The 12,989-nt window shown below is 58.0% G+C and overlaps 1 protein-coding gene across 1 annotated transcript in view; it reads right to left on the bottom strand.

Annotated features, from left to right (window-relative positions):
• The window catches only part of ARHGAP39 (Rho GTPase activating protein 39), a 38,965-nt gene that overhangs the window by 2,152 nt on the left and 23,824 nt on the right, over nucleotides 1–12,989 (bottom strand). The window contains exons 6-10 of the mRNA XM_081111363.1: nucleotides 11,552–12,113; nucleotides 5,137–5,229; nucleotides 2,005–2,078; nucleotides 631–830; nucleotides 19–110 (exon numbers count right to left, since the gene is read on the bottom strand). Of these exons, the coding sequence (XP_080967489.1) occupies nucleotides 19–110; nucleotides 631–830; nucleotides 2,005–2,078; nucleotides 5,137–5,229; nucleotides 11,552–12,113 (1,021 nt within the window). The remainder of the gene's footprint in view (nucleotides 1–18; nucleotides 111–630; nucleotides 831–2,004; nucleotides 2,079–5,136; nucleotides 5,230–11,551; nucleotides 12,114–12,989) is intronic.

Below are 12,989 nucleotides of genomic sequence, written 5' to 3'. Positions count from 1 at the left end.
CAGGGGCCTGGGGCTCACCAGGGACGTGGGGGTCCTCCAGGCCTGTAGGCACCTTCCACTGGTCCACCTGTAGCTTCAGGGCGTTCACTTCGTCAATGTCCCCGGGGACTCTGAGCAGAAGGAGGGTGTCAGGGAGGAGGAGCCTGGCTTCCCAGCAGGGTTGCTCAGCCCGTCCCCCCACCCCCATGGGACTCCTTCCCACTCCCACACATATGTATTCCTCTTTAGGGGCACTGAGGCCCAAACCCACAAGCAGTTTACCCAGCTGCCTTTCTGGGGCCTGGGCAGGTGAGTCGTGACAGCAGGTGACCAGACAAGTCCCACTGCCATGGGCAGGGAGTTGTCCTGTCACGGTGAGGACTGCCGGCTGGGTTGCTGCCACTCTTGGCTCCCATCTCAGCCTGCTCATGGCTCAAGTCCGAGTGTTCGCTGAGCCCTCGTGGCCATTTCTGCAGGGGCACTGACCCAGCCAGCCCTCCCACCTGGCTCTGCCTCCTGAGGATGGCCGGCCCTGCCTCCCAGGGTGCCTTTCCCCACCTGAACGAACACTGGCCTCACTGGCTGCTTTGAAGTCCCAGACACACAGTGGAGCCACCCCCACCCCCACCCCCGGGCCCAGGCCTTGGGCACCTGAAGATGCCTTCTGTCTGATCACCGTTGAGCGCCAGCACCTCCTCAGACAGCCGGGTCTGCACCCAGGGCAGCTGCCGCTCTGGGTAGCGCTCCTTCTGCATGCTCATGATCTCCGGCAGGGCACTGCCGAACATGGACGGGCTGAACACCGCGTTCTTGGCGTGCCGGATCTCCTCCACGTTGGGTTTCTTCAGTCCCTGCAAAGACAGCCGCTCTGTCCCGCCAGGCCTAGCTCCCAGCCCCACCCCCAGGACTACCCTGGCGTGACCGCCCCCTCCTCTAAGAATCCTCCTGAACTCCAGGTCTCTGCCCAGCCAGAGCTGGGGACACACCGACTCCCTGGCCAGTCACCAGCAGCCTCCTGCTGGGCTGCCTACAGCATCCGGAAGCCTCCGGGGAGAAGGGTGGGAATGATTCTGGGCAGGCCAGTGCGAGCTGCCTGGGTCAGCGGGGCCAGGCTGGCAGATGGGGGCCACAGTTGATCACAGAGGGGCCGAGGTGGGTGCAGTGGTGGCTTCTGGAGTCTGTGGCAGGGCTGGAGCAATGCATTCCAAGGGGAGAGGAAGTGGAAGGGGAGACCAGGCTCCAGGATAGTGGGGGGCAGTTGCCCTCAACAGAGTGGGAGGTCAGGTGTAAGAGGGCCTGAGGGGCGCCTGGGTGGAAAGGGAGGACGGGGAGGGGTGAGATAGTCCTCCCCACTCCGCCCAGGGTGGATGGAAGGGGAAGACGGCTGCAGGTGCCAACAGTCCAGGAACAAGGCCCAGCTGGGGGTGTGACGAGGCCTCCAGCCTCTACAGGAGCCAGAGGGGGGATGGCTGAGGCTGCCAAGCTCCCCCAGGTGGTGGGAGGTCCCCAGGAGGCAGATGTCAGGGAAGCAGCAGGGGAGGGTGCTGCTGGAACCACCTGCCCGCCTGCCCACGTGGGACGGGCTCACCTTTCTGTGGGGTGGGGCCCCTCTTTGGCAGGAGCCTGTGATGAGTCTGGGCTCTCAGACCTCCATGGCTGGCGGGTGGCCCGGTGTGAGCAAAGGAGCAGGACAGTCCCCTGAGCCCACCTGCCGGGGGAGGTCTCCTTGGGGAGGGGTGGCCCCTCCGCCTGCCCTCTGACCCAGCCACACCAGCCAGAAGGTGGCAGGCCTGGGGCAGCTAGGGTTGCTGCCACCCTCACAAAGACTGGTGGCCTGAGGCCCCAGCCCAGCCACACGCCCCTTCGTCTGCATCGGTTCCGGACCCGGGGGTGCACTCCTGGCTGCCCATCCCAGTGGACTCTCTCCAGCACCTTCCACACCCTGGCTGTTATTGCCCCCATGTGTAGGCTGCCTGGGGGTCCCGCCTCCCCACCCTGTCAGGCTGTCCCGGGAGACACGTGTACCTTCTTGGCCCCCGTCAGGGCTGCCTTCTGCAGCTTGTGGTAGCAGTACTTGGCATACGTGCTTATCGCCACGCCTGGAAAAGAACGGGTGCTGATCGGTTGGCGTGGAGGTGTGTGGCGCAGGGGCTGCAGCCAGCCCGACTGAGAGAGGAAGCAGCAGAGGGGTGAGGAGAGGCAGCCTCAGCCAGTGTCCCGGGTGGCCAGCAGGCTCCTGCCCACCCCAGCCCAGGGCAGTGGGTCCTCATTCTCCTGGGCTGTCCTCTGGAGCAGAATCCACAGAAGGGGCACCCCTCTCACCTCCAGAAGAGCCAGGCTGGAGGAGGAACCCCTCTGCTGGCCCACCCTCCTCCCATCCGTCCAGGAAGGGCAGTTTGGGTTGGAGGTCTGTTCCCCAGGAGCCGTCACAGAAAGGACAGGGCAAACCTCCAAACCTCAGGCCCCCTCCCCCACTGGCCCTGCAGAGCCAGCCCCTGCAGCACCTGGGGGTCCTCAGGACGTGCTGCGCTGGGCCAGCACTAGGGGAGGTCGCGCTGGCTGGACACGGGGCCCTGCTCTCCTGCAGCCCTTCTCTTCATGGGGAGCTTGGGAGAGGGCTTTGGCCCCAGGACCCATCCCTGCGGGCTGAGGGCTGCCTGCGTGGGGGTCAGGAGAGGCAGGCCCAGGCCTGGTCCATGGTGCAAAGGGGACAAGTGTGGAGGGGAGGCCCTGTGTCCGAGCCTGGGTGTCACTGGGAGGACAGTACCCTGGAAAGACACTGCCTGGGAAGCACTGCCTTCAGAGTCTGCGGCTGCCTCCACCTCTGTCCCTGGCAGCCCCCCTTCTCACTGGCTGGGGGCGCGGGGAGGGGGGCAGCATTCTAAGGGCAAGGACCTCAGGGACTTGGCCAGGGCTCTCCAGACACAGAGATGAGGAGGGAGGAGGGAGAGAAGGAGACCTTGCTTAGGTGGGTCTGGAACATATGGAGCCCAGAGTGGGCAGAGAAGGGGAGCAGCAGTGGACAGAGAACACAGTGAGGCCAAACCCAGAGAAGCCACCTGACAGGCTGCAGACCAAGGGACAGACAGACAGGTGGGCTCGACTGTACCCTGCTGGGCCCACCTGCTTGCCCAAGGGAGGCCTCTAGACCCAAGTCTCAAATCGAAACATCTGAGTCTTTTAAATAAATCAGTTTTGTGCGGACACGGGGTCCGTGGACTCCAGGGTGAAAAACACTAACAGCCCTGGCCAGTGGCTGGGCAGCGTCCCTGCCTGGAAAGGCTGTTGTCCCATCCCAGCCAGATCACATGCCCGGCTGTGGCTCCATCGTGGGCAGGGGGCGTGCAGGGGGCAGCTGATCAATGTTTCGCTCTTGCATCCATGCTCTCTCTCTCCCTCTCCCTTCCTCTCTAAAAATTAATAAAAATATATTTTAAAAACACTCAACATGTTTATGTCATAAACATCTTTTCATTTCTAATTTTCATAAGAGTTTTGTCATTAAAACTGACAAGGGGTTCTTTTTTAACGTAAACCAAACAAAAAAAACAACCCCAAACATTTCTCATGCTGTTTGCACCTAGAGAATCTCAGGCCCCTGGGGAACACTGACCCTGGCAGAGAGCCCTAGGTGCCACCTCTGACAGCTGCTGTGGACATGGCACGGATCCTCGTGCCACAGGCTGACGTGGCCCTTCCGGGTGAGCTCCGGTTTGGAATGGACGGTGCTCAAGCAATGGAGCCCAGGGAGCACTTTGCAGCAAGGACTTGCTGGCCCTCACTGGGGCAGGCCTACCTCTCCCGCAGGGGAGTGCTTCCTGTCCCTAGTCTTGGGCACTGTGGGAGACACCCCTGACCTTGTCCCAAGGCTTCCTGGGGCCTGACCCAGCCTCTCCTACAGGCTGTGACCTAAAGACCCAGAGGCTGCCGCCTCTCAGCTGGTGACGGGCCAGATGCAGCCTTGGTGGCCCGAGGCCCCTCCTTGGCAGGATGGGACGGGGACACCTGTCTCCCAGGGGCTGAGGGGCTGACCTCAGAGGCTGGTATCACAGGGTGGACCATAGACTGAGGCCACGAGTGCACAGACCTCTCTGCACCATGTGCTGCAGTGGGCACAGCCTCCTGGGCCAGGACGTGGGGTGTCCGCTGAGTGCCGGGGGTCAGCAGTGCCCATGGCAGCCCAGGGAAACCCTGGCAGTGTTGTGGGTGTTCTGCTCCAAGCCCACTGCCCACCTGGCCTCGCCAGGACTCACCAGGACACACCCATCCTGTGTTACAGGTAGGGAGACAGGCCCACGGAGGGACAATAAAAGCAGCTCTCCCAGAGTCTCCGCTGCTGCGCCAGGCAGACACGCCTCCTACCCACAGCAGCCCAGGCTGCAGGTCCCAGGGATAGGATCACTGCACCCCCCAGCCCCACCTGCTGCTGCAGCTGACTCTCAAGAAGTGGGCCGAGCCGAAACCGGTTTGGCTCAGTGGATAGAGGGTCGGCCTGCGGTTGACTGAAAGGCCCCAGGTTCGATTCCGGTCAAGTGCGTGTACCTGGGTGGCGGGCACATCCCCAGTAGGAGATGCGCAGGAGGCGGCTGATCGATGTTTCTCTCTCATCGATGTTTCTAACTCTCTGACCCTCCCCCTTCCTCTCTGTAAAAAATCAATAAAATATATTTTAAGAAAAAGAAGTGGGTCCAGGCAGGAGCTCAAAGCTCCTTCAACTCCTGTGCCAGGGAGACCAAGGGCAGCCAGAAATCCTGGGTCCCAGCTGCCCCTTTGCTGCCCAGGGCAGCCCCGAGGAAGGGCCCAGTGGAGTAGTCTCAGGGGAAAAGGAGCAGGTAAGCAGAGTGAAGAAGGGGGGGGGGGAGGTGGGTCTGACAGCAATAGTGCTCAGTTGCCCCAGCAGGGAGGGCAGCCTCAGGGGAATGGCTTCCCTAGAGCTTGGGCAGGGTGTGGCTCTGAGCCGGGGCTCCAAGGAGGCCTGACCTGGAGGCACGTGCGTTTTCTCCCAGGAGCCCATCGATGACCAGGGCCTCCAGCTCAGGAGGCTGGAGGCTGAGGTTAGTGCCCAACCCCAGCCCAGAAGCGGTTAGAGAGGCCAGGTGGCCGAGGCCAGAGCAGAGCTGTGCAGAGCAGCGCGGAGGCTGCAGAGAGAGGCCCTACCATCTGGCTCCTCAACATAGGGCTTGGGTTTCTTTCTCAACTTGGACTTCTTCTTAGAGTTCCTGTCCAGGAGCTGCTTCATGTGCTGTGTCACTGGGGAGCAAACAGAGCCATGAGGACCACGGACACAGAGGCCGGACGGAGCGATGCCCACTTGGTCCCCTTGTGGCTGCAGGAGGCCCCGAGGCTTGCGGGGCTGCCCAGTCAGTGGGGAAGCTATTGCCTCCCAGCTGGATTCCGCAGGGGCGACAGGGCCATCAGCCAATGCGCTGCGGGGACGTGGGGACCCCAGCCCAGGAGTGCTGGTGAGACGAGTACCCTGTAAGCGGCCGCTTCTTGCTCACACTCTGGGGACAGGGTGTGCCCCCAGACAGATGTGTGGTGTCTCTTGAGCTATCTGGGCCGGTGGCTGGGCAGCTGCCAGGGGCCCTCTGGGCGCCATGGGGAAGGGTAGAAAGGTATGGGGAGGGGACAGTCAGTTTATAACCATCTGGCACAGAAAGGCAGGGGCGCACTGCCTTCTGAAATGGCTGCACTCTGGGCCTGCTCAGGCTCTCCGGGCACCCCTCCCTTCTGCACAAAGGGCTCCCCATCATTGTCTGCCTGTGCTCCCTAAGAAGGAAGTCATGCCTGGGCCACAGGAAGGCTGGGCCATCTACACCCTGCACAGGGGGCATCTATCTAATTGTTTTTGTATTGAGATGGAAATACAGATGTTGATTTTACACTTTGGGTGATAATCTGATGCGACTTCATTTTGTTGCTCAGTTGCTGCAGCTATGGGAACGGAAGCTCTGTGGGTGGTCCCTGTGTCCTGTGACACGCCCCTCACGCCTCGCCCCCAGCACACCCTCGCTTTGGCAATGTGTGCATTCCCAGACCAGCCCTAGAGTCAGCTGTTTCTCCAAGGAGCTCTGATTCCTTTTAATAGAAAATGGTATTAGAAACCAGGATCTGGGTGTCATGCTACTGAGGATGCCACTGCTTCTGGGTGTTGTCAGCTGGCACTGCAGGGAAGATGTGTGTGCTGGCCGTCTGCCTTCCACACTGATGCCTCCAGCTCTGACCCACCTCCACATGGACCCTCGTCTTCTCTCCTTGCTTGTCTGTAACTGGTTCATCTTTTACTTACTTACTAGTGGCCCGGTGCATGCATTTCGTGCAGGGCGAGTTCCCTCAGCCCAGCCTGCACCTCTCGCAATCTGGGACCGCTCGCTCCTAACCACTCACCTGCCTGCCTGCCTGATTGCCCCTAACCTCTCTTCCTGCCTGCCTGATTGCCCCCAACTGCACTCCCCTGCCGGCCTGATCTCGCCCCCAACTGCACTCCCCTGCAGGCCTGATCGCCCCCAACTGCACTCCCCTGCCGGCCTGATCTCGTCCCCAACTGCACTCCCCTGCCGGCCTGATCTCGTCCCCAACTGCTCTCCCCTGCAGGCCTGATCGCCCCCAACTGCACTCCCCTGCCGGCCTGATCTCGTCCCCAACTGCACTCCCCTGCCGGCCTGATCTCACCCCCAACTGCACTCCCCTGCTGGCTTGATTGCCCCCAACTGCTCTCCCCTGCAGGCCTGATCTCGCCCCCAACTGCACTCCCCTGCAGGCCTGATCGCCCCCAACTGCTCTCCCCTGCAGGCCTGATCTCGCCCCCAACTGCACTCCCCTGCAGGCCTGATCGCCCCCAACTGCACTCCCCTGCAGGCCTGATCTCGCCCCCAACTGCACTCCCCTGCCGGCCTGATCTCTTCCCCAACTGCACTCCCCTGCCGGCCTGATCTCACCCCCAACTGCACTCCCCTGCAGGCCTGATCTCGCCCCCAACTGCACTCCCCTGCTGGCTTGATTGCCCCCAACTGCTCTCCCCTGCAGGCCTGATCTCGCCCCCAACTGCACTCCCCTGCAGGCCTGATCGCCCCCAACTGCACTCCCCTGCAGGCCTGATCTTGTCCCCAACTGCACTCCCCTGCTGGCTTTGAGTTGCGAGCTAAAATTCGGGTTAGGAGCCAGCTTCAGATACCCCACCGCTAGTTGGCGCAGCAAACGTCACAGTGAACGCCACAACATCAGCCCAGCATCACGTGTCTCACTCGTGAGACAATTGATTTGACATACGAGTAACTTGATTTACAAGCTCCATCACGGAACGAATTAAACTCGTAAGTCAAGGCCCCACTGTACCAGAAGTCATACCTCTCTAAGGGGGCATTAACCCTCAAGAGAGCATATATTCTTGTTAACCTGACTGTAATACGTTCCTCGCCTTGCTTTCTCCCACCTCCAGGGGATCTTCCTTACTCCCCTCTTCAATCTCAAGTGCATAAAAGAAGCTGCAGAGCTGTCATTCTCTGGAGCATTCGAGGTCTTGCTTCCCTGCCTATGTCATCAGTTTGGCTCAAGTAAACTCATAAAAATTTTTAAAAAATCTCTCTCTCCCCTAATTTTTTTCTTTGGAGGCAACCAAAATTTTTGGTGTCCTTGTTTCAACAAGGCTTAAAAAATAAAAATTATACAAAAAAAGAACTTCCCTTTTATGGCTGAAAACTATTGCAGAATATGGACAGGGTGCACTGTTTACCCATCCACCTGCTGATGGGCGCTGGGTCACTCCCGCTGTGAGCGGGGCTTTGCACGTATCTGCTGGAACCCTGCTGCCCATTCCCTGACAGATGCCTTTCATCAGGTTAAAGAGGTTCCCTTATATTCCTAGTTTATTTCGTTTTTGCCAGAAATACAATGTTGGATTTTGTCAAATGCTTTTTCTACATTTATTGACATGATCATGTGGTTTCGCTTTTTCTCTCTGTTAAGTGAAAAATTACAATGATTTTTGAATGTTAAACCAACTTTTGATTCAAGATGCATATTCTTTTTATATATTGTTGGATTCCATTTGCTAAAATATTGTTAAAATTTTTTGCTCTGGGTTCATGAGCAATACAGTCTGCGCTTTTCTTTCTTGTAATGTCCTTTTCTACTTTTGGTATAGAATGAGTTGGGAAATATTACTTCCACTTCAATTTTCTAGATGAGTTTGCAAAGAATTGCTATACAAACAATAAAATGTTTGGTAGACTACACCAGTAGTCTTGAATTTTTTGGGCCTTGAATTTTTTGTGGAACATTTTTTAAGCGCCAATTAAAATTCTTTAATAGACTAGAGTATTAAAACCATAGAAACTGCCTAGCTGGCGTGGCTCAGTGGTTGAGGTCATGGTTTGATTCCCTATTAGGGCACATGCCCAAGTTTCAGGCTAGATCCCCAGTGTGGGGCACGCAGGAGGCAGCCGATTATCAATCCTCTATCATCACTGACTTTCCTCTCTCTCCCCCTCTCCCTTCCTCTCTGAAATAAATAAAAATATGTTAAAAAAATACAGCATAAAAACAAAGATTTTTCTGTAATAGACATGATTTTTTTAGTTACTTACTCCTCCCCTTATTCCCCCTCTATTTTCCTGCCTGCAGCAAGTTGCAGTTTGGTTATCTATTTCTTACTGAGTGATCTTTGGTAGTTTGTGTCAAAGGAACTTGTCCATTTCCTCTAAATGGTCAAGTTTATTGGCATAAAGTTGTTCATAATGTTTCCTTATTATGAACACCTGTTGACTCTGTGATATCATTTCCCATTCTTCATGTTGGTAATTTATGTCTTCTCTATTTTTGTCCTGATCAGTCTGGCTAGAGGCTTATCAATTTTATTGATCTTCTCAAATAATCAGCATTTTGTTTCACTGATTTTCTGTATTATTTTTACACTAGAGGCCCGATGCACAAAATTAGTGCACTGAGGGGGTGGGGGAAAGGTGTCCCTCAGCCCAGTCTGCACCCTCTCGCAGTTCGGGAGCCCTCGGGGGATTTCCAACTGCCAGCTTAGGCCCGCTAAGGGAAGGGGCCTAAGCCGGCAGTCAGACATCCTTAGCACTGCCGCAGAGATGGGAGAGGCTCCCACCACCACCGCTGGGCTCGCCAGCCGTGAGCCCGGCTTCTGGCTGAGCGGTGCTCCCCCTGTGGGAGCACACTGACCACCAGGGGGCAGCTCCTGCTTTGAGCATCTGCCTCCTGGTAGTCAGTGTGAGTCATAGTGACCGGTAATTCTGCCGTTCGGTCAATTTGCATATTAGCCCTTTATTATATAGAATTTTCTCTTTTACTGACTTCTACTTTGATCTTCATTATTTCCTTCTGTTTACTTTCCTTCTGTTTATTTTCTTAGTGGGTATAATTTTTTTTTTTTACTGTGATAAATATGCTGGTATTTACTAGTAGGTACTATAAATTTCCCTCAAAGAACTGCATTGGTTGCATCCTACATATTCAGAATGTCTTACTTTCTTTTTCTTTCCGTTCAAAATACTTTCTAATTTTCCTTTTGATTGTTATTTGACCCATGGGTTTTTCAGTAGCACATTCTTTAGTTTCCTGATGGTGGCTGGCATAAAGGTGTGACCATGTCTGAGATGAGGCTAGTCTGGGGGTGGGGAACATGTGAACCAGGGTTCAGCGTGTTCTGCCTTGGTTCCCAAGGGTGGTGACCACACAGTAGACGTCACCGACATGCTAGCAGATGCACCAAAGGCTTCTAGGTCTCAGCAAGCAGTATGTCCAGGATGAGGTGCCCTGCATGGGAGCAGGCTCCGCTCTGCCCTGGCCAGCTCCTGAGACAGGCTGCAATTCCCTTTTTCTGAGCAGAGGCTGCACCCTCCTGGGCTGATGGGCCTGCCTTACTGACCAGCCAGCACCCACTTTCTTGAAGGGGCCAATGGGAGGGAGCACAAAGCCTCTCCTCTGGGCTCATTGCTGAGCTGGGCCTGTGCCAGACACTAGGAGTAGGTCTCAAGGTCAGGGGGCAGCACCGTGACACAGAAGTGAGACCAGATCCCACAGACCAGACGCAGGTCTCTGCCAGTGTGCCCACTGATACCCAGTCTTCCTGTGTGGGCCCAGGCCACATGGTGCTCTGAGACCATCCTGGCCTCACTCAGCCATGGCTGCGTAGGCCAATCCGATTCCCTCTCACACGCCAGCCAGGCCCTCACAGCACAAACACTAGGACACAAGTGCACAAACTTCTGTGCCCAAGGAAGTGCAGGAAGCAAGGTCCCGACCTTTGTACACTGCTCCCTTACCTTTCACCTCAGCAAACACTCCCTGGGGGCCTGCAGGCTGTATGCTGAGCAGTGGACACTCTTCCAAGCTTTCAACTCAGAGGAGTGACATTGTAAGGCCTTTGGAAGACACTGAGCTGAACCTGGAGCCCACAGGACCCCCTGCTCCTGGAGAGGCCCAGGAAGACTGAGCAGAGCCAGGCTGCCTACCAGCCTGCTTGGCTGCACATGCAGAAGCCGCCTGGGGAAATCCGTCTGCTGTGTTCAGGATTCTGCTTCAAAAACTGCTTGCCTGTGTGAAAATCTCCTGGCTCCCAAGATCTGCTCCCAAGCAACAGACGTGCTGGATGGTGCCTATGCTCGATCCCTGTCCCTGGGAGCAGCACTGCGCCGCCCCGCAGCCCCATCACGTGCACATATGCCTGGCCCCACACCGAGGCTGGTGCACCGTCATCCTGCAGAGCAGCCTGTGGCATGTCTGACTGTAGAGCTTGTCAGCATGGGACTGTGCAAATGTGTGTCCAGATGCAGTTTATGGCCCTGTCCCCGTGCTCACTCTGCCTGGCCCAGGAATCAGTCCAGCCGCTTGGCTGGCAGCACCATAGCCCCAAATCCTCCCTTAAGGAGGCCAGGCCTGGGTCCAGGTGAACCCGACACATGGACTTCAGGAGCCCAGCGTGGAAGCTGGCCCTGCACCTGACCCCGGCAGCTGTCAGCAGGTGGCTACCTATGCTGGTCCCAATCCCTGACCCCTTGGGTGGCTCAGGACCAGCTCAGTCTGTAGCACCCTAATGGTCTGCTGGTGTCTTGCCAGACCCAGGGCTGGGCCAATACCCGCTACAGTCACCATGCTCCTCCCTGCTTCCAGGACCCAGTTTTCCTCAGAGCAGACAGCCTGAGCCCAGCCAGGGTAGTCACCGCCCTGACCAAAGGACGGCTGAAAGTGACTGCAGCAAGTGCACGCGGGCTGACTGTGGCCTTCCTGGCCTCGTCAAGCAGGGCCACCGGCCACAGTGGCCTCAGAGCAGAGTGGCCACTAGCTGGCTGAGCCATGGATGCCATGAGCTCTTGTCCTGGCCCTCAACCCGTCGGCCACGGACCTGGTGGTTATTCTCCAGGCCTCAGTGCCGAGGAGGGACTCCCCGAGGGTGCAAGTGCACAAACGAGGTATTTGCTTGGAGCGCCTGTGCCCGCCCCACATACCTGCTGCCTCTGGGCACTGCCCAGTGCAGGCCAGGAAGCTCTCAGCTCGGCCCTTCCCTGGCGGGCGGCAGAGCCTGGGGTGCCAAGGGCCAAGCGCTGGGCCTTACCTTTGGTGTCGTTGACAGGGTCCATGTGCCGGTAGATGTAGCCCTCTAAGTAGGAGTGGAACTTGGGTGTGGGTGGGAAGAAGGCCAGGCAGATGGCCATGAGCTCCCAGCCTCGGGCCAGGCTCTCCAGGCGGAAGTTCTCTGTGGTCTGCCGGCAGAGTTGGATGTACAGCTCATCCCGCAGGCCCTGCACGCTCCAGCCCTTGGTGGCAATCTCCAGGGCCACGTGCAGTGGGTCTGCCTTGGCGCGCCGGTCACCCATGTACATCTGGATCAGCTTGAAGACCTCGCACGCCTCCTTCTTCACGTGGCGGTCGCTGGTCACGATCATGGGCTTCTTGATGGACTCGCTGCTCCAGGCCAGCATGTTGGCGATGGACACTTTGCGCCGAAAGAGCCCCTGCGTGTGCCTGTTGAAGTGTTTAGAGGCCCAGTTCTCGATGTCGGTCTCGGAGGACGGCTTGCGCAGAGAGAATGTGGGGAACACGCAGCTGGCACTGGGCATCACACTGCGGGGCTGTCGGCCGCTCTCAAACTGGGCACAGGAGCCTAGGTCCTCGGACTGGGAAGGAGAGAGGGGCCATGAGGGGGTGGGCCCTATGTAACCCAAGCAGGTGGCAGGCATGCCCCCTCACAGGTCCCAAGGGTCTAGGAGGGGCTTGCAATGATCTGCTGGAGGGGAGGCAGGGCAGCAACATTTGCAGGGCGTTCCACGGTGGTGCCAGGCTATGCCTACAGCTTTGGCCTCCTCGAGTTCTACAGCCTCACAAAGATGTGCGAGCGTCCTCCCCGTGCAAGGCTGCGCAGGGACCCAGAAGGCCCCTCCCTGGGCCTGAGACCTAGGGTTGGGGGCCAGCACAGGTCTGGGGGCAGGAGGACGCCTCTTCCTGTCTGTCTTACTGTCCATCGTCCTCCTGTGCTCTGAGCTGTCTAGCCTGGAGGGTCACTAAGGTGGCCCTGCCATGGGGATGCTGACGGCCCAAGGTCACAGGGCACGGTTCCCTGGCAGGGCTGGGAATGGACTGAGGAGCCTGACACTGGGAGGCCTTGTGAGCAGATGCCAGTGCAGACCCTCTGCCACGGCTGCATACAGCAGGTCAGGAGGTGAGGACCGGAACATCAGCCGACACCACATTCCCTCCCCGCAGCCTGGACAGGAGGTGCAGGCAGGCTCCTGGGGCCCGACCGTAGCCTCTGCCTGGTGCTGCCTCTGCTGTGGCTGGGCCTCTGCTTCAGCCACAGCCACACTCGGAGCCTGAGGTCCTGGGGCGACTGGCCTGGCTGAGCACATCGGCCCCAGGGTTGGTGTCAGGCTCCCTGGTGTGGGGGCCTGTGCAGGAAGGGCTCTGAGTCACCCGAGGAGTGCCCGACACCCCACCTGCACTGCCCCTCACCTGAGAGCCGTTCACAGGTGGGAAAAAGAGGCTCGGGCTCAGAG

Source organism: Myotis nattereri (genome assembly GCF_964212035.1).
Source record: "Myotis nattereri genome assembly, chromosome: 17".
In the NCBI taxonomy this organism is placed as follows: domain Eukaryota; kingdom Metazoa; phylum Chordata; class Mammalia; order Chiroptera; family Vespertilionidae; genus Myotis; species Myotis nattereri.
The sequence above is the reverse complement of the archived record's forward strand: the minus strand, read 5'-3'. Positions and strand labels throughout refer to the sequence as shown.